At 37.1% G+C, this 21,768-nt stretch overlaps 1 protein-coding gene across 5 annotated transcripts in view; it reads right to left on the bottom strand.

The window, feature by feature from the left end:
• Positions 1-21,768, bottom strand: part of COL25A1 (collagen type XXV alpha 1 chain) — a 313,397-nt gene that overhangs the window by 103,498 nt on the left and 188,131 nt on the right. For 3 of the 5 annotated variants that reach the window (XM_027636119.1, XM_027636120.1, XM_027636121.1), the window contains 2 exons: positions 4,205-4,231; positions 4,020-4,046 (listed from right to left, as the gene is read on the bottom strand). In XM_027636119.1, coding sequence (XP_027491920.1) covers positions 4,020-4,046; positions 4,205-4,231 — 54 coding nt within the window. The remainder of the gene's footprint in view (positions 1-4,019; positions 4,047-4,204; positions 4,232-21,768) is intronic. The other 2 variants (XM_027636123.1, XM_027636124.1) reach the window with 1 other exon arrangement.

Raw genomic sequence — 21,768 nt, 5'->3', positions numbered from 1 at the left:
TCTATTCAGCTGCCTATCCCTATATACCAGCTCATGGGGTTAGTTGCCCTGAGGGTAACCAGTCTTTCTGTTGAAGACTGAGGCAAAGAAGGCACTAAGTACCTCAGCCTTTTAATCATCCTTGATGACAATGTTCCCTTCCGCATCCAAGAAGACACTCAGTACTAGCTAGATCCATTCTCAGACATTCACCTCTGAAGACCTATTTCCATTATCAAGGTACAATCTCTACTTGAATCCTTTGCAAGCCTACCATTATGAAATCTTCAAAGGCTTTTTTTTAAATTGGAGCAGAGCAGAGCAACTGGAGCCGAGCAGGAGCCTGACATAAGCATTTATTTTAGCAGTCCACAGGCTAAACCCCATCATTTTTAATTTAGTCATGGCTCAGTACAGTAAAGGAAATCTCCCTGAACATTTTAAGAAGCCATGTCCTCTCCAAAAAGAAGAGTATCCAAAAGACATACTAACTTTACCATTTCTTACACTGGTATTGAAGAAAACTAGTTCTGCACTTGACCTAAATGTTTAATCAACCAGAACTTTAGAGTAATTAGAGATCTGATATAAAAATACATAAAGAGATAAAAAAAGAATTTTTGTCAAATAAGATCAGTACATTTGAATGCATCCTTCAGTACCTTATCTGTGGTCTCATGCAACTAAAAGCTCTAACATGCTGCTCAAATTCACACTTAGGGTATGAATTTCAATATCATTCACACTACTGGAATGTTGTTTTGGCTCACATTGTCTACAGGCAGTATGGGCATAAGTAGATTAAGCCACATGGCATTATGAACTAGAGCCCTTATGCCATCTCTGTATGATGAAGGAGACTGATCCACAGATTACTTCTCAATACTTAAGAAAACTCCTCAGATACTTAAAAAAACCCCCACAAACACAAAACCTCAGACACATTATTCTAAAAAGTGCCTGACCCCTGGGCGGTATTTGGAGGGTTAAGTTCTTAGTGTATAAATTTACTGAAGATATTTTTAAGAAAACCTGAACTTCAAAGCAGTTTAGTATATATTCTGCATGTCCACTGGTTGTGAAGAAGAACTTTTGAGATACCTGATTACTATTTTTACAGTTTTGAAATTACTTCAGAAAGAAGGATATCTCAAAAATCTCAAGGCCCAAGGTGAAAACTTGGGCCTTGAGATGGGCCAAGAGGAGACCTTAAACTTTTTAAAAGTTTAAGGTCTCATCTTGACATGAACAGTCTTTACATTTTATTTTGATTTCTCTTACTAATGAAAATGCCTAGAAGAAAGAAAGTAGCTTTTCTAAAGAATAAAGGTCATTTTAGAATTTCAGTTCAATAAAGATCTTTGTTAAGCTAAATGCATGTTTCAAACCAATATACAAAAACATGAAACCAAAGAAGCTTCAGGTATCTTATCTGCAAAAGATGAATTAGATTTACAGTGTTCACCACTTTCAGATATTATATCCAATCTGTCTGCTAACTTGTCAAATTCAAGTATTAATGTCACGCCCCAGTTACTTTCAGGTACAATATATTTCTCAAAAATAATACTGTATGGTACTACATCCAAACCCATTCATTTTACATAGGCATGATGGAAAACTATGTGCAAAGGTAACCAACCACGTTTAAATGGGTTTAGTTTCATTTGGTGCATGACTGGCTTCCACAAAGAATTTCCATTAATTAAATTGTAAATTGCCTGGCAAGCTGAGCAGATTCACCCTGAAGACAGTCATCAGAGGAGGTAACTGATGCATCACAAAACATAAAATGATCAGAGGCTTCATAGTACTTACTACTGGTAAAATATACAAGGCAAAAAAGGACAAGCTGCTGTAGAACACGTTCAAAATAGATAAAGAGAAAACCAACAACACTGGTCAAATTACCCAAGCTAGACCCATATACTTAAAAAGGAGGTACTTTACTACAACATGCATTGACTAAAATATTGGTGAAATTTCAGATAGCCCACAAGGTGTTATTCACCGCCTCTTCCTCTCCACTGCTAAAGTTATTGAACTCCTTTTCTATAATCAGATACATAATTCAGTCTCAGCTGATGGCTGCTGCTGCAGATACAACTTTGTAATGTCCTTATACATGAATTCCTTAGGTCGTAAATTCTCTACTTTTTATCTGGACTTGAGTTACCAAACCCACAAAGTAGCTATAACCATTTGGTATGGTTCAGTAAGGACTCCACTGTCTTCCAGTATAGAGGGTGGTGAAGTGGGCACTATAGTCCTGCAGTCCTTGCAGGTTCCACCTACAACACTGCACAAACTTCAGTTTGGGTATTGCCAACACTTCCAGCACAGGGACTGAAAGCCACACATGCTTAACCACTTTCTAGTTCTTACATCTCTCCAATATTTTGCCAAGATTTCTGCATCATCATTCCCTTGCACTAATCCCACTTGTTTTGTTTTCCTGTGTTCAAACCTCTGAGTCTTTCCTTGGAAACTTCTCCAACACTTGTAATTCTAGATTCTTATCCTCAGCTATGTAATACTGTTTATAACATTGCTCTTCCATATTTGTTACTGAATCCCTCTCCAATACCTCCATAAAATTTGTTCTTTTGAATCTAAGATCACAGTTGTGAATGTGAATGTAAGAACACACATTCTCCTGAATGTAAGGCCACTTGATGCAAGCAGAATAGCACACACGGACTCTGACATGCCATCTGAATGGAGCATCCTCTCCAAAGCCACAGGCACTGCTCTGCTCTCCTCCCCTGTCTTCTGTCTCCTCCCATTCCCCTTGAAGTTCTGTAGCACAGAATCAACCAAAATATATAGCCCAGCATGGCCTCTGAGACATACTAAATTTGCTTACAAGTTAAAAGGAAATTCTTACATTATTCAGAACGTTTAGTCTGTACATTAATAAGCTTAGAAAAGAGCATAATGTCCCTCACATTGTTACCCTCTACTTTCTTTTACTTCTTGAAGTAGTTTTCCAATTCTTCTTATTGAGTTTCAACTGAAATAATATTTAAAGCTGTTCATTCTTAGGCCACTGTCTTTATAAAGTAGTTGTATCACCAAGCATAACAGGACACCCTGGTAGTTAACACTGGTAGCACCAATCAAAATCAGCTGTAAAAGCATGCTGTGATTTTAGATAATATTACTGACTGAAAAAAGTAAAATTCAATTAAATCAAATTATATGAAACAAAACAGTAGAATAAAATAAAGTTGCAAATTCAAAATATTTAACATAGTTAAGAGAAAAAAAATAATCCATGGAACACACTGTTATGAAAAAATTTATAAACATGTAACTGAAGAGAGTTACTATATCATTCAAACAATGTAACCAAGCATTTTCTAATGAAGCACAGATGTAAAGAGGAGAGAAGTAGCAGAGTCAATCTATCTTAACTTTCACACCTGTATTTGTCTATTTCTCTGTTAAAATACACATGATATTTAGAAATTAAAAGAACCTTTACATTTCCTAAACTAAACCATGTTCGCACTGTTTGGATATTATTACAAGGTGATAATATTGTTGTTATTATTAAAAATATTAAATACATATATGTCAGGAAAAAGAGCTAATACATGCATACATTATATTTGTTTATAATTCACTAAATATTAGCTACATTTTACATGAAATCTAGAAGGACATTTATTAGAAACCCACTGGCCCTCTGCATAGTAGAAGCCCATGCATGGCGTGAACACATTGCTGGGGAAACTAAACAGTTTGGTTAGGAAAGCCAGTTTTTATACAGCAGAGCAAAATGCCTGAGAAACCTACTTCCACCCATAATGGAAATTGTGTATTTTAGTGCATTACTATCGTACTACTCAAATCTTCCCAGACACTACGTGGTCATGTTCAGTATTACTGTCCTGCAGACACTTACTTCAACATGCAGGGTAAATGCAGCTAATAAGCATAATTAGCTCAGACAGTGTATTTAATTTAGTTTTGCACTAAAGACTAATTGCCTATTCAGCGAAGGGGAAGTGTAACATTTTTTTTAAGATGCTTACCCGAGGGCCCTGATCACCTTGATCTCCCTGCAAAGTGGAAAGATGAGATGATAGGTTTAACACAGCATCTGTGTGCTACCCAGCTCTCTTATATAATCTAACATTACACTGCATCAATACAAACGGTCTCTTTAGTTCATGCTGGGAGAGCTTTCCGTTCACCTTGTAAGAACTCATCCACTCACCTTCTCGCCTTTTGGACCAGGAGGGCCCTGAAAGAAACAAAAGGAAAGACACATTAGTGATACTGATTAAGTCCTGGGACACAGCAACAAACAGGTCTGCACCAACTTGCAGTTTCTTCCCAACAATGTATTTCCTTACAATTTTTCACTCCAAATGCCAGGGCTATTCTAGAGATGGCTTTTTCACTGTACTAATAATAGGTAATATGCAGTTATTTCTTGAATAGTTTGCTAACCCTGCGTGTTGAATCAGACTACTTATACAAGCAAAACTATGCCTGAAATGACAACATTTCTGTTGATTTCAGTTATGGACAATAGTTTATCTCCTATCAGATATGAAAGTTTCCTAAGACTGTAAAACTTCTTTGCAGTGCAGCTAATAAATTCAGAGACATACAAATCTGTCATGTATTTTGGCACCCTCCTTGTCTTAGATTGCCAAAGAAAAACAGATTAGGAAATCTAAAAGTAGGGTTTTCATTCCTTTCTTTGGCAATACTGAAGTTGATCTTTAGATTCAAGCACACTGTTTTAGGCAAAATGAGCTCTTTGTATAACATAATTTTGCAGAAGTACTACTTATTTGTTACTTACCACCCAACAAACAGTAAGGTGATAGAATCACAAAACACTGAGGTCCTTTCCTATTCCATTTTTACTGAGCACCTTCCATAAAGTTTAGAAACCAGCAGGTTTCTAAAACACTAGCTTTTCAGGTTAGTATCTTGTGAATAAAAACGTTATCAGTCTGCAGAGAACTGGCTGCTTACATAATGCAGACTTTACCTCCAGCTCTCTGAAAGATATGCAGGTGTTTCATTACAAAGAAGGACCTGAGACACATATGAAAGCAGCTGGAAACAGAAGGAGCCATCCAACCTAGCAGGGTCCACTGCTGTAACACAAAGAGAGGGTGTGTGAATGTGTGTGTCTGTGTGTATGCATGCAGAACAAGAAAAGTTTGTCACCAACAACCCTTGTAAAAATTCATGTGGTTCACATAAACGCAATAGAAGGAAGGTCAGTCTGCTGTGTATTAAAGATGTGATCAACCAAAGGAAAGTCTTTGAGAATCCTTATTGTAGCCAGTTTTCTGCTTAGTTTTAAGGGCTTCTGATGCATACCAGAGAAGAGCATCTGCTGCTAAATCTTTCAAGGAGTTAAAGCACATGCCTCTCCTTCCATAACCTGCCATCTGCATAGTTTGCTGCAGAAAACACAGAAACAAGTTTGCCTCCTGACATTCCTACATCTCCTTCAGGAAGGACAGTGCTCACTGCTAGCTGAATGGAAACTATCTGCTCAATTAACTATGACCCCTGCCCACTTTGTGTTGCCCTGAAAGCACTTGGTCTCTTTAAAAACAAATTAAACAAAATAATTTAATGAATTATTTAATGTTGCACCTTTCAGGTCCCTCCATCTATTTTTTTTGATACTTTAGCTCTGACTGCCCCTCTCCAGCTCACATGTTGACACAAATACATACTGAAAGCCACATCCAGCACCGTCTACTTTTAGCTACAGACTCCACATATATGTACTTTGACATGATATTACAGTAGAGCACATTTTCAGCAGGTCTGCTATAAAATTTACACATCTGTGCCATCGAGCTTGTGAAATTGCAAACTCATACCATCAGTAACACAATAACTGCATGATGGGAAGAACTAAAATCAGTCAATGCTGGCTGTTATTGCCTTTTTCATCATGAACATTGAGCACAAGTGAAGCGCTGTGCTCATGTGTTCCATCTCCTTGAATTATCAAGCCATTACTGGCTCTGAATATCTTATTGGCTGCAAACTGCAAATAGCATGACCCCTATCTGCTACATTCAGAATCCTGTTTCTTGGGCCTTAGGCATGAAATTATAGATAACATGACATGACTGAGACTCTAGACAGATGTTGACTTGTGGGATTTGTTGCTGCCTTTGTTCAGATGCTCAATGTCATTCTTATGCCCAGGGGTGGCCCTGCGTCTGGTAGGTTTTGGCTCAGAACTTTCCTGAGGCGTGCTTGCTACAGTTCTGCCTATTGGCAGAAACTAAGACAGCACAGATCACATCAGCTGCCTGAATTAAGCCGGTTCACTGGAACAGAAACAAGTTAGAGTGCGTTCACATGAGGGTTCATCCAGCAGATCTGCAGGGTTGCTAGACTGTCTCCCTTATTCAACTGCTGGCAATATCCTCAACCATCTCCAGCTGCAGAAGTGGCCCCTGCCTCTACCCTACATATTTTCCTCTCTTAAGAGTTCTCTGAAAGCACAGTCCATAGTCAAACATGCTTTTTAGTAAGACTGAATCGTGTATCTCAACTAAATTTTGTTCTCCTTTTTCTGCGCAGGACTTTCTGAAAATTACCTGTCCACATCATGTTCAGAATTCCAGTTTGTTTTTCATTGCTTGGTATTTGCTCCCCTGAGTGACACACATCATTGTTTCTATCAAGTCATCCTTCCAGCACACAAATTTTTCATGCAAAGTATTCATAAATATCTGACAATTTTATTGTACCAGCAGTTAAAAACAACTTTTCAAAAGGCCACAAGAGCATTTCTGGTATGAACATTCTCAGAAGTCTCTTCACTTGTATTTGCAATGCTTTTGTTTTCCTCAAGAGTCTTGAAAAACAAACAAACAATTGCAAACAAAAATAGCTCTTTTGGATGCAAGTGAAGAGAACCAGTGAGATTTCTTCAGAAGAAAATTAATGCAATACTTTCATGGCTTGTTCACCCATCTCTGGCTTTCCGCCCATTGTTTCAATTGTCCTCTATTGTTTCTGCAACTTTAAACAGAAAATTCCCATCTTCAGCCTTTGACATCTTCTTTTCATTTGTGCTGAGAAATTCTCCCAAGGTTTTTACTACAGAATTTATTAGTGTGTGTACACTGAACGGAGGCAGGGAGGAAGAAAAATCTGAGGGAAAGTTGAGTTTGCGGGGGTGGGGTGTGATTAGGAGACAGATTTGTTTAAAAAAGGGCAAGGTTTCTTCTGTTTAAGGGTATAGACACAAAGAACAGAGTGAGTAAAATAACACTAGTTTTGTAGCATAGACATGCTGTTTTTTTCCCAGGGAGACTTCTGTGCTTTCGCTTATGAGATGGCAGAGATCAAGCCACTAGCTGCTGAACAAATGTGAAAGCATTTTGTGTAAGTTATATGAAACGTCTGAGGTCAGAGCATTTCTGAAATAACTTTACAGTGTTTTCACTGGAAACAGAGGCTCTTTTCTCAAAGTGTAATTATCTACTCCAGACTACTATACATTTCCAAGGAGAGTTTATAGCCTGTTTCACATAAGCAAGGCCTTGTAAATCTCAAACACATGCAAAATCTGCATTCATAATTAGGCGACAAATACTACTGTTTTTAAAACAAGGTCTTCTAAAGCAGACTGAAAGGCCTCCAGGCACCTGCCAGCCAAGAACTAAGCTGAAATAAGAGTCAAATCCATTCAACAGCCATGTTCAGGATTACCGACAGGTGATCCTTTTTTTTTTGGAGGGGGGGGCTATCAAAATCCCATTTCCCTTCTCTGATGGAATTTTACAGTATTATAAATATGTGCATAAGAATAGAAGGGCAAGAGAATACAGTAGTAGAAAACAGAAGACTGATCCTTGCAGTTTTTATTTGGACAATATTCCCTTAGAGTTTATTGAGTGTAATCAGCATGTTTTTTTCATATAGGTAGAATTTTATAATTCATCCCCTGAAAGATGCTAATTTTGTATTCCACCTTTGAGGCATTGCTGCCTTTATAGTTACATTCAGAGGACCTCTTCAAAAGCCAGTACTTGACTCATATTGGTTTTACAAACATTCATAATTATCAGAATTCTCTCATATTCTCTCCACATTCCTGTTGCTACAGATCTGGCTTTAACCATAATACAGGTAGTTCCACTATAAACTCACCCAAAAGGCATTGACATGCTACCTATAGTAAAACTGAAAATAATAAGGGATTCTCAGTAAGAGGTTCAAAAAAAAAGTAATGTTGTAGGTTCTGTAGAAAGCTCCAGACTCAGGACAGAGAAATCCAGATTTTTTGTGACTGTTAGCCCCTGTGACACCATTGGAAAAAGGACCTGTCAGTGCCCTGGTGACAACCAACCAATCAACCAATCAAAATCAGTTGGACTGTGACACTCCCAGGTCCCACGGGGATCATCCTGAGATGTCAAACTCAGCAGCTCCCATCAGACAGTTATCACAGAAGGCACAGGTAATATGTTTCAGACGCAGTCACTGCTTTCCTACATTTCGACCACAACAACCACAGGCTAAGGCGACCTGGCAGGTAGAGGACTGAATGTAGCTTGCAAGATTCAACCTTCATTTTCATTTAGGATCAAAGAGCATACAACCCATTCATCCCGACTAGCAGCAACAGGATCCACAATAAAAGTGTGACTGGCAGCATAATGGAACAGCAGCCTTGCAGAGACGAACAGAAAAGTGAACCAGATTGTCCAACGTCATCTAGGCAAACTCAAGAAGGAAATAAATTTGCCAACTTAGTTGAATTATGTCTGCACAACTAAATGGCATGCCATATATTGCCTAAGTTAATTCAATTACTGCAGTTTACTTTGAGGGTAAAAGGTGGCTTCAGCACATAACAACAAAATAATCAGATACAAAAGTCAAACTTTTTCTTTCTTTGAAATTTGACTCATGACTTCCACAAAATACAAGAACTTGTATGGAACAACAGTCCCGAGGCTAACCTATAATTGCTGCAAAATATTAGGATCAGATATGCTGAATCATAAGAGGTTATACAGTGTATTATGAAGCACAGTTGTGTTTCATAACTATTTCAAAGTTTATCCACTCATTTCAGTCTTGCGTCCACTATGCAAGCCCTGAACTATTGAGCAATGTGGTTTTGGCATCTGCTGAGCTTGGCCATGTTTTCAGCCAGCGTTTACATATGCTAGTTTACAATGCAAACATCTCACTTTGCATCAATTTTACAAGCACTCACAAGAATTTCCAGTGAATCTGAACTGTTTCTACTGTTGAAGTCCGTTCTTTTTTACAAGTTGTATTCTTCCCTTGTGACTGACTTAAGGCGAAAACTTTAAAGAAGAAAAACAACCACCACTCAAAAGACTCTTATCAATCTTTCATTTGCTCCCTTTATATTCTAAAGTTTTTTTAAGAATATCCTAAGGCAGAGAAAAAGAAACCTGAATATTTGATACAATAATGGTAACTGACTTAAAAAACATTATGTAAATTATCTAATCTGAGAAACATAAACTTGATATATATAGCAATCCAGACAAACAGCTCAGTTAACACTCAAAACAAGCAAATTGTGACTCCTGCTGTAAAGCCATACCACTGCATTCAGAGGTCAGTGATTTATACCAATATATAAATCAGACAAGTTCATAAACTGCAGGCAGGAGAACACAATCAACCCAGAATGTGTCAAGAAAGCATTTAGTCTGTAATTCAGACATTCATTTCTCATGCAATGCTCTTGCTGAGCTCAGTATGGGGTGCTTTTCTTGAATTTTATAATGTTGCTCACAAAAATCAGATTGCATCACAAGCTGCAAAAGGGTCACCACAAACTGACTAATTCAGTACCCAGGAAGAAGCATAAGGCTCAGTGTCCCAAGCAAGAACCTGCTAGAGGAGGTCTCCTTTCTCTGGAATACTTTCTTCCTTTGATTAATCAATAAGACTGTCATCTTCTCCTTTCCCTTCCTCCTCAACCCGTACCTTTTACACACAAACATAATCTTTTTCTTTGAAAACCTACAAAACTCAACAGAAATAGTCCGATAAAGATTCTGTGGTCCAGAGGATATATGAATATGTACCTATTGCCTGAGCATGAAAAAACTAGGATTTACTTTATTATTTCCAGAAATTAATTTACGCAAATATTATGATCTGAATCTGTTGCTTCTTGTGAATCAAAAAGCTGCTGTACATGCCAGTAACACCAGTTATATGGCGACAAGAAAAACTGGCACATTATTAGAGATAAGAAAATGGCTTCAGGTAATGTCAAAAACCTCCTGACTTCCACTTAATGCTCAATGTACTGTAATACAAGTATTTCCTGAACCTAGGCCCTCATTGCCTTGTCCTCAGTGTACCTTCCTATTCTACTATTTGTTAGATAAACGTAAGTTTACTGATGATGTTCGAGATTTGATGCAATACTCTAAAAAAACCACAAAACCCCACAAAAACAACAGCACAAAGGAAATATCACTCTTGTAAACAAGTAAAACAGCACATAAAAATACATATGAGAAAATCTAATATTGCCATATCTCTCATGTTGTAAGAAAACAGCCAGAGTTTCTGATTTCAGTAACTTCATAGGTGCAAGGAAGAAACAAACACATAATCTTGGTTACATCAAAAACACAGAAGCACACAAATTTTTGGCTGGAACTCAGAACTGCAGGAGAACTTTTGAAAACACAACTTGTGAGCCCTACAGAATCAAAATTCACAAAACAGACTGAAACAGGGAGCTATTTTACTATTACTGATTTATTGGCTATTTCCATTGCAGTCTCAAAATTTTTTGGAGTTCAATTTATGATTTTTAACAATGTTTTTAATTACAGTACAACATAATATCAGTTTCAGTGTTCAGTATTTGGTTTATAAAACATTCCAAAAACGAGACATGTTTTTGATACAGACTGTTTCAGGCTTCCTCTTCTACCAATCCACCAGCAGATCCCCGTCTCATTTTGTGTCCACCTGAGACTTGAAAAAGCATCACATGCTATCTTAGAATCATCCAATAGTTTGAGCTGGAAGGGTTTAAAGGTCATCTAGACCACCCCCCTACAACGAGCAGGAACATCTTCTATTAGATCAGGTTGCTCAGAGCCCTGTCCAACCTAATCTTGAGTGTTTCCAGGGATGGGGCATCCACCACCTCTCTGGGCAACCTGTGCCAGTATTTCACCACTCTCACTGTAAAAAATTTCCTCCTCCTACCTAGTCTGAACCTACTCTCTTAGTTTAAAACCAGCAACTCTTGTCCTACCTTAGCAGGCCCTGCTAACAAGCATAGTGTGACCAAGGTTAACTTCTCATTCTCCAGTATCACAGGTGGGTTGTTCTTTACCTTCACAGAGCCTCTCCCTACCTTCTTCCTCCTGTTCCTTTTGCTGCATTGAGAATAGGCACTTGGAGATCCACTCCATCCTATACTAGCCTACTACACAGCAGAATTATTTTTATCCCCTCTCCAATAGGAATATAGATACATATGTGTGTGTGTGTGTGTGTGTGTGTGTGTGTGTGTCTTCACATGTGTGTCTGTACGTGTGATCATGCTGGTGGTGGAATTTAAAAACAATACTGCATTTCTATATTGGTATTCACTCAGTAGTTGAGTGGTTATGTCAAAAGGGACAGAAAAGTTAATATATAGCACAGTAACTATAGAATAGACAAAAATGAGTGTGCTGTCAATAGAAGAAAATATTTATTATAAGTCATGGAGTTATTGATTAGATTCAATAATGAAAGAAAAGTGTAGTTGATTAATAAATATTAACTTCAGTCAACAGAAATGATACCACAGAAATTCAAGGGTCAATGAATTTAACATCTATAAAAAAGAATGTTTGGTGTACAGGAAGACAAAGTAGAATGAAAGGCTGCTTTCAAATTTTACAATAAAATGAATTAGAGTGCAAAGATTTCTCAGTGTAGATTGCTACACCTTTTCCTCAGAAGAACCATATTATTTCTGTGTCAAACTACAGAAGCAGGAAAAGTTATAGCTCTAAACTTCATACCTTTTATTTTGCACTGAACACTGAAAGGGATATGAAATGAAGGAGAAAAAATAACTGCCACTGATTAATCTCCTAATTATCTCCATTTATTAAAATAACAGTGGCATAGTACCACTCCAGAGGAGTTTTCTGCACTCACCAGTAAGAACTGTACCCATAAGCAGACTATACAAATATAGAGCTATTTTGCTGAAAAATACTCATATACTTCTGGCACTCTGGTCTAAGGAGAAACATTAAGTATTGATGCCTTGAACCCAATTAAAACACTCTATTTTATAGAAGCAGTTAATATGCCCCAAAACCAAATAAGAACTTGAGAAAAAATTATAAAAGAAAAAAAAAAAGAAAAGAAAGAAAGAAAATACATAAAAGGAAGACCAATCTACTCCAGTGGAATTTAGGGCTTATAAAACTGCAGGGATTATGAAAATACATTCTGGCTTTCTTTCCCAACACAATAGAAATTGAAAACAAAAAAATCCTACATGGTCTGCCAATCAGACTCATGAAATCCTTATTCCAGATTTTTAAGATAAAAAGTCACCATTAAATATTTTTTTATACTTCCTTTGGCCAGCTCTCGCCTTTATTCCTAGAAGCTTAGTAAGAAAACAGCTCCTCACTGGGAGTTAACAACTTCCCGTTATTTTCAGAAACAGTAGCTCCTATTCTAATATTTCAGCTATTTTTTTACCTAAAACTTGAACAGTGGCTTCTGTAATTCAAATACCTCTGGTGCTTCCCTGATTGCTTACTGGCCTGGTAGATAAATCAGCTGAAATGACAGTGTCCTTTGCTCATTTAGTCTTTTATGTTTGGCTTAAAAGAACCTTTTTGATGAGGATGTCAGGCTGAACTTCAAGTATTTTGAAGAAAACAGACATGGGATAAAAGCAAGGGAAGGGGGGAGTTCCAGAGCAATGGAGATTTACCACTGCCAGTCACTACCTACAAGAGTAAGTATGGTCATTGAAATGCATCTTCCAAGCTCCCTAGCCTTCTGAATATTTCAACTTTACTGTCTCCATTACTAGCATATAATGAAATAGCACACAAATATCTACCAGGCACATCCTCCTTTGACCAGCAGTTGGATCTAGGAGATTCATGAACTTCACTACCAGATGCTGCATAGGGTCCAGCTCTACAAAAAAATCACAACTACACAGAAACAGATGATTGAAATACCAAATAACCCTCTCTGTTCACCCATTTGAAATAAGGACTAGTTCAAAACAAGGTAGCTTTCTGCAGAATCCTGGCTTGTACCTGCTATCACAAGCAAACCTGCACAGCTCACATACAAACAAGGTTTTGCAGCTAACATGCATTTGCTGTATTTCAACACTAAACTTATTTTCAGCAAAAGGATTTTAACACAGACTTTGAAATAGGGAAGGTAAATTCCATTCTTCCATTTATTGTCTTCCATTTCAGTAGCAATGCCCTGAGTTTCACTCAGTATTTCAAAGGCAAAGCATACTGTACATACAATGGTTTTTATTTTTGCAAACTTTGCTACTCAGTACAGGAGACACTTGCTCATTCAAGGCAGCAGAATGTCAAAGAAAGATTTAGATATTCCTTTAGTGTTGTCTGCAAATGCTACTATAAAATGCTACTGTGAAAGATGTGGTGTGTTACTTAAAACACGAATGGTTAAAAGAAAATGGCACTAAAAGAGTAGTATAAAGCCATAGTCATGTAAAAAATACCCCAAGGGACAGAAAAGCTTCTGAGACCTCCACAGATTAGGAGCAATGAAATTATTTCACAAACTAGGTAACTTTTTAAACTTAAGGGTATGCTAATGCTTGGGAAAAACGTATTTCAGCAAAATACCATATATTTCTCTCAGGATCTTCTTTCTTTCCTATCCCCTTCTCTTGCATGTCCTGCAGTCCCTTAAATAGTTTCTGTGCACACGAGGCTCCACTGGTACCCAAAAAAAGCCTTTTAGCAAGAACTGCCTGATAAACATCATGATAAAAGCTACACTGCACAAAGCCAGCTGAGGCAACCTCCAAGTACTACATTACTGCAAATGTCTCCAAACTATCCTAGGTACAAGTCACTGCTGAAAGAGGCAAAGACTTGACACTCTAAGTCATAACTCTAGTCTTGACGGGGATGTGTCAACCCTTTTATTCAACATTAAAGAGTATATAGAAATAAAAGCACATAAAAATAGCATATAAAATAATATTTATATTACAATAAGACAAACAAATGCCAGCAGGAGAACTAAACATTTCTTTTATCTTCCCCAATTTCCTCCTCTACAAAGGGGAAAACTGCAATGACATAATTTATAGACCTATTCTGAGAACTGTTCAGATTTGTGAAGTTTGATTTGAAACACTAGATAAATGCAAATGAATTTTGATATCAACTACAAACATACACATACTTTTATACACAGACATATGTAAGAGTGAGATGACTGAATATACTTTTGTAACCTTTAAGGCTGGGACTTTATACAGGAAGCAATTTAAGACAACATAAAGTGTATTAAAAACAAAACTGTTTTCTCCTCAAGACTAATAGTTTGGTCTACAAAATTCAGAACATCTTCACAGGAAATTACACACATATGTATATGTCTACTTAAATGGATATTCATTCTTTTTGGCAAATGATCACTAGCAGACATACTGGGCAATATAATTGGATTATATTTCTGAAAATACGTGATCCTCCGACATGTTTCTCAGTAGCTAACAGCTCTTGAACACTACTGATGGATCTCAGTAAAAAAGATTACTAGGAACTCCTAAGCTATTGCAGAGACAGACAAAGCATTTTTCAAACATAGCACTCTAGATTAAAGCTCACAAACGAAATGGACACTTCCATGCCATGGTCGTTAATAACATTACTGGCAGTACACAAAACACTCCAACAAAAGTAATTGCTGCATTTTCTATTTTTTCTTCCTTTTCTCCTCCAAACTTGACTCATGCTTACAGGAGAGAATAACACACCACTACAGCTCTTCATGCCAGCATCAATTCAATATAAAAAACCTGAAGCATTTTCCCTGACATATAAAGTTGCTTAAACTAAATTTCAATTCACCCAAGTGTCACTTTATAACAGAAAACAGAAATTTTGAAGCTTCCATATAGCAGTTGGAGATCCAAATCTCCCATGTCTGCTCTAGTTTATAGGACTTTCAAACTTCCAGCAAAAACATCACCGGGTCTCTGGACAGATAATGGGTTTCAAGGAAACTCTGACATTTTGAAAACTGTGTCAAAGACGAAAGTCTTTGAATATCACAGCACTAAGTGACAATAAGTTTGACTAAATGCACATTTTTATAACTCTTAATTTCTTTTATTTTTTTTTTCAAAGCTAGTGAAACTACTGGGATCTGCAACAAATTGAACTGGAATTCAACTGAAATACAGCATGAAGATCAGTAAAAACAGTAAGCCAGCATGAGTTTAATATCAAATTAAAAACATGTGCAGCAGGATAGTAAAATACTATATAATATTCCTGAAAACAGTGCAATACTTTGCTTTGACATAATTCCTAATAAAACACAGAACACACTAGTGTATTTCTGCCATCTGTAGAATAGGAGGAAGAAAATATAAAGGTCATTTGATAAAGAAATGATTTAGGAATATGAGAAATATTTTCAGGGTCCTTAATTATATTTTGACAACCCTTTGTACATCTCAAAACAGAACCACAGTACTAGGCTTGCAATTGCTTTTTTTGTACTCATATGTACTGTGTTAACCTAAGTGATGCTTTACCAAATTAAGTCTTACAAGTAATTTTTGCTTCACAGTTTCTCACTTGCTGTTAGAAGATCTAGTATGCCCTGGTGACTGTTGCCTTCTAGATGAATAGATGGAATGCTAATTTGTGATTCCCCATAGGCTGGCATATGTAACCAGTGAATCAGACCTTCATGTTTATTTTATTAAAACAAACCCAATTCTTTTCAGAAGTTAATGATGCCACTGTGAAGAAAAGTTGGCAACACCCTACAAATAAAAAGCTGTCCTGTATATTTTCTTTAAATTTTTATATATTAGTTATACATACTGTTTTATTCTAGAACTTGGTTTTTTAGAGTAACAGTATCATAAATTGTCACTATTTGAACTACAAAATGAGGGGATTGACTTCCAAAAGTTATGGGCTGAACAACTTACACTGTTCTTAAAACTCGTCTTCCAAGATTTCTTCATCTATTGCATATAGCTACTCTGAAAGGAGATCTTCAGGTTCAGTAAAAGAAGCCACTTTCCTAAGAGCAGAATTTATTTTACAAGGACATCCAGAGCCTATATAATGTTCCATGAAGAGCCCTTTCCACAGAATTCCATATAATGACTATTCTAAATTTTGTGTTTGTAGAAAATCAAAACATAGATTGAATTGTTAATTGTAAAATTCAAATCTGATATTTTTTTCCGAATCAAGTAAGAAAATCAGAAATAAATTATCCATTCCAGGAAATGCTGTGGAACATTTGAACATCTTGCTATTTCAGCACCAGATAGTTACTGAAATTGTAACTCAAAAGCATGCCTATCAGAGTAGGTAAAAGAACACAGTAGCACAGCTGGGGTAGGGGTCTGGCATCCCGTCCCTTTGGGTGTCTGACAGAGCCTGATGAGCAGAGCTCTAAGAACTCTAATTATCCCCAACTAAGTTCACTTAGCATATTGTAGGGAAGTCATTAATCTGCCATTAGAGGCTCCTTTGCAATTCCTGACAAAAGAGTGGGAAAAGACAAGTAAAAAAACATGTTGGAAGCAGAGCACAGTATCAAATGCTATGAGAATTTTGCTTGTTGATGACTGGAACTTACTCCCTCAGCCTTTTTAAATTTTGTGTGATGCTTCCTTAGTCTTGGTATAACTGATGGTTCAGAACAATTCGCCCCTAAATCTCCGATTCTGTGCTCTCTTCTTCCCAGAGCAATGAATCCTTTTATTTGCACTAATACTATCTGCTTAGCCAAAAAAACCTGTAATATTCACAGCTATCCTGGTTTACACATGTGCTTAAGTCTACCAAGGGAAACTGAAGTGGTTTATATTTTGAAAGTGCTCATTGTTGTTGTCAATGCCTTTTAACAATATTAACTTCTGTTTTATTACATACAATGCTGAGAAAGCATCATACCTTAAAACAATTAAATGCATTAGCTCCTTCTGAGAAGACACATTTCTTGCATCTTTTCTGTCATAAACATCTATGTACACAGTAAACATGGAGTTTTGAGCATGATTTCTCATCCTACATTCTCTGATGTGGTTCATTTTAGCAACCAAAATAATATGAAAAGCCACGATAATGGCTTTTGTTTCTTCATGTTCACAAATCAATATAGGCTGTTTCCTAAAAAGATCTCACAATTTCAATAGTGTTCACAAATTCTATTACCATTTTAGAAAGGAGAATGGTAAGCAAATAGTAAAACTCTGCACACTAAATCCATATGAAACTTAGTACAAGTTTGTTTATTTACATGATGCCCTCAGCTAAGATTAATTTCTGATTTTAAAATTTATTGTAAATGATTATTAGCAGCAGAGGGATCAAGGACTTAACTTTGTTATCATACGAAGGAAGAAACAGACTTTCACAAGTCTGCTACCTGATGTTCATAAACTAATTGTTAAAGTTTGACAGTAAAATCTGACCTGCAACTTGTAACTCAAAAGCAGATTAGCATCTGCATATTCAGAGTCCTACAATCCTTCGGCAGGATCAGAAGTTTACAGAGGAGCTTAGAGTATCAGTTTCTAGAAGGAGAAACACCCCACAAGATCATTCTCTAGAGTGGGAACAGCTAATGGCCTGGGTACAACCACTGGGCTTGTCTCAGGAAGAGCAACATTACTGCACTGTGTAGCTCAAGGTGATGAACTGTTTCTTCAATCTTAGGCTGATTTTGTCCTTTTTAAGAGTATTTCTTGCCTCCTTCCGCCACTCTCTATGCAAGTAAAGAGTCTTGAGGTATTCCTGAAAGCAAACTGCTGGAAACAAGCAATATGGAGCTTACATCTCAATTTATGGTGATCAGAACAAAAGAAGCATGTCCAACTCTAAGGGTCTGACAGGTACAGGCCACGTTGCAGCTTTAGTCAATAAGACATATTATGTACCTTGCTCATAGCCACGAAAACACATACATGACCGCTCGATGTTATCAACTGCCCCACTACTGAATGGCATGCTCTGAGAGGAATATTTAACAGGTCTTGGAATGCAGACGGCTATCCAAACTACCCAAACTGAAAGGGAAACTCACCAGGAATTAAAATGCATTTTCTTTATACAACCCCTTCCCCATCCTTCCTGCTGCCACATACTCAACTCTTTTCTAATGTCTAGGAGTGTCCCTGCCATCACACTGTTCTCTAGAAAATGAAAAATCTCTTCCATAGACTGTTGCCTTCCAAAACCACTCAAAACTATGGCCTATGTCCTGCTGACTGTGTTTCTTTGTCCTTTGACAAAAACCAGAAAACAAAAAGCTAAAATGGTTCCCACCAGCTCTGTTGACAGCACAAGCCAGTAATAACCAGTTTAAGCATGAATCAGAATTTCTGTAATCAGAAATTAAAAATACTCCTGTGACATACCCTAAACCCTGATGGTGAAAAAGACACATGTGCATGTGTCACCAGAATTGCTATGGTAACCCTTTATCATACACAAAGCACTGGAAAATTTCAGACTGTTATAACATCATGTCCATGGACATTTCACACAAAGGAAAACAAGAATCCCATGAAAACAAATATCAATCATTAATATTTTGCCCATTTCTAATGCAGATTTGGATGGCTGCCAAAAAGAAGGGAGAGGCATCTGTGAGGCTGCTGTATCTCAAAGTCCCACACAAAGAGTGATCATGTGTGCTGACACGAGAGAGAAAGTCTGTTGCGCTAGAGATAGGCCAGAGAAAGGATATTGCCCCGAAGATAAAAACAGTGGCTGACTGAGACAAAGTTACACCTAAACATCACCCTACCACCCTATATTTATAATTGTTAATAGTTCTGGTTCAGCAAGATTTTTTAAAGGATTATTTTGTCTTCCATCACCATAATACTGAAAGCATTGGTTTCCAGTATTTAGATGAACTTCACTTCTAAACAATCAAAAAAGTTAAAAATAGCAAGCCTTCTCTCTTTACCCAGACAGTACATTTCTTATGGATTTAACTTTAGACTAGAAGCTAAACCCTGTTCTTTGACAAACAGGAATACTTCCATTATTTCAAATAGAGGATTTATGGGCAGAATTTGTTGTATAGATTTACTGGGAAAGAAACCTTTCTGGTACAAGGTAATCCAAACACTTATTTACATTCTAGAGAAGAAAAAGCAGATATTCTTAGAGGTCATTCAAAAGCCAGAATATAAGTTTCAGCAAAAATATTAAATAGTGTATTATTTGTTCTTCTACAAAGAAACACAGCTTACACAGTATTTAAAACAGCTCTCTTTTTAACAGAAAACCAAAATCACAGGAAGGAATTTTATTTTTTTTAAGGTTATGCTAGACATTTTTTAGCTGTTGATTATGGTCTTTACTTTTCAGAGATACAATAGAAAAATAAGCTTTTTCTAAAAAAAAAAAAAAAAAGGCCATGAGTTGTAATAAAGTTTCCTGTTACTTAAAATGGGAATACATGAAGCAAAATTATCTTTTGTTATGTAATTTTGAAGAAAATAACCAGTAAAACAGTAAAGATAAAAAGACAGCAGGTGTTACTGATCTGTTATGGATTTATATTTGTATGCATTAATTATGTGTGTCTTGAGTGAATGTAGCGTGTACTTTTGGAAAACCATAGCAAAAAAGGATAGGTGTTAGTAAAACACTGAGCATAAGAAGGATTAGAATTTATCTCTGATCTTAATGTGGACTTACATGGCTATGACATCAGAAACTTTCTAAGTGCTTCTGTAGTCAGCATAACAGTTTTGTTGTTTGAAGCCAGGAAGCCTTTACTGACTAACCAAACTGACAATACTTTTAATTTTGAATTTCTTACGGACACAGTTAAGACCAGGGAAATTTCTGACAATCACAGTTGGCTGAAACGTCTGCATTATTTTAAGAACAAACCAAGAGAAATCTTGGTTCACATACAGAAATCTATATGTGAACAGATTCTGTTTTCTGTTGATACTTTAAAGTTAATTTTTAAAAGTCTTGAGATTTTCAACCACAGCTTTCAATATTTAAAAAATGCTTGTCTCATTAAGTTATCTGAATTCGAGTTTTAGTTTAAGGAGAAAGACATTTAAATGTACAGCCTACATGTAGTTGCGTGAGACACGTAGATGTCAACATTGGTTAGAAAGCAATTCAGCAGAATAGTTATCTGATTCAGTAGCCACCAACAATCAGAATCTGGAATTAAGAGGCACGAATGTGTACAGCCAGTGTTACGTGAGAGGTTCTCTAGAAATCCAAGACAGCTGCCTGTGACTGACAGCTACAACAATGGTCCAGCACAGACTCCAGCCTTTGGACATAAAAAAGTCAGTGGCTAGGCTGGAGGTGCTAGATCATCTCACGCAGCAACAAATGCAGGCAGTGTAATTGAGCCCGAGGAGTTTACAATGAGATGAACAGGTTTCTAGGTGCTCTGACTGCAAGGAGAGCTTAGATGTCTCATATGTCAACATCCACACACAAACTTCTAGGTTTAAGCATCTTGATCTAAAGCCAAACACGACTCTTGACTGTCTGATGCCACTATGACTTCCTCACCAGTGCTCTTGCAAGAATTATACCTGGACTCAATCAGCCAGTCAAAATACACACATATCCTCCTGACACAATAAGTGTATCTTGAGCTGAAAAGGAGGAAAAGGCATTATTAAGAATAATGGCACGCGTTGCTCAGAATAATGGTGAAGACCCACAACTGAGCACTTCCACTGGGACGAGTTACTGAAGTTAGGATGTAAGAATTCTCTCTTAATACAACTGGGGGGGGGGAACTTTCAGTGGGTTTTTCCTATGGTTTGCACCTCACTTCTCTTCTAATTGCGACAAGATTTCTCTGCCTTTCTGCCCTTGAAACTGCACTGAATACTGCAATCTCCACTGTGATTCTTTGCCTACAGCTACCCCAGAGCATTTTACGTAGAGATATGTGTTCCAAAGACTGAGCAGCTGTTTACAAGCAAGAGACACTTGCTAAGCAACTGAAATGTGGGAGGTGGGGGTCCAAACCCAGAAGGAAAAGACATGGGTGGCAGCACAAGTCAACATCAACTATAGGGCAGCCCATGGGCTCAAGTACATGCCTCAGGTCCTCAACTGAGCTTGTTCAGAGCTAGAGTGCCACACAGAATTACAATCTCCCTCTTCATCAACCCCCAGCAGCACAGAGGTTGAAGATACCTCTCTTGCTGTGTAGTCCACACATCAAGACCCCACTGCAAAACCTAAGTGCTATGGGCAATGGTCATTTCTGATATCATATGAACTTCTTATACAATACTATTAAATGGAGTCTGGTACTGCAAGGATACTGGGCATTCAGACTAAGTGGTTTGAGGCTTTCTAATGCAGTCTGCCTTTCAACAGAAAATAATGATTAAAACTGAAAAATCTGAAGAAAATGCTTGCTTCTCATAATGCAAATCTTAACTTAAAAGAATTATCAGTCAAAAAGGCAATAAAGCTTTAACTTTCAATTATGATTCTGATTATGATAAAAGGCCCTCATAGAAATCCT

Source organism: Corapipo altera, unplaced genomic scaffold (assembly GCF_003945725.1).
Source record: "Corapipo altera isolate COAL_440 unplaced genomic scaffold, ASM394572v1 22b, whole genome shotgun sequence".
Taxonomy (NCBI): domain Eukaryota; kingdom Metazoa; phylum Chordata; class Aves; order Passeriformes; family Pipridae; genus Corapipo; species Corapipo altera.
Note: the sequence above shows the minus strand (reverse complement) of the source record. Positions and strands in the feature narration are given on the sequence as shown.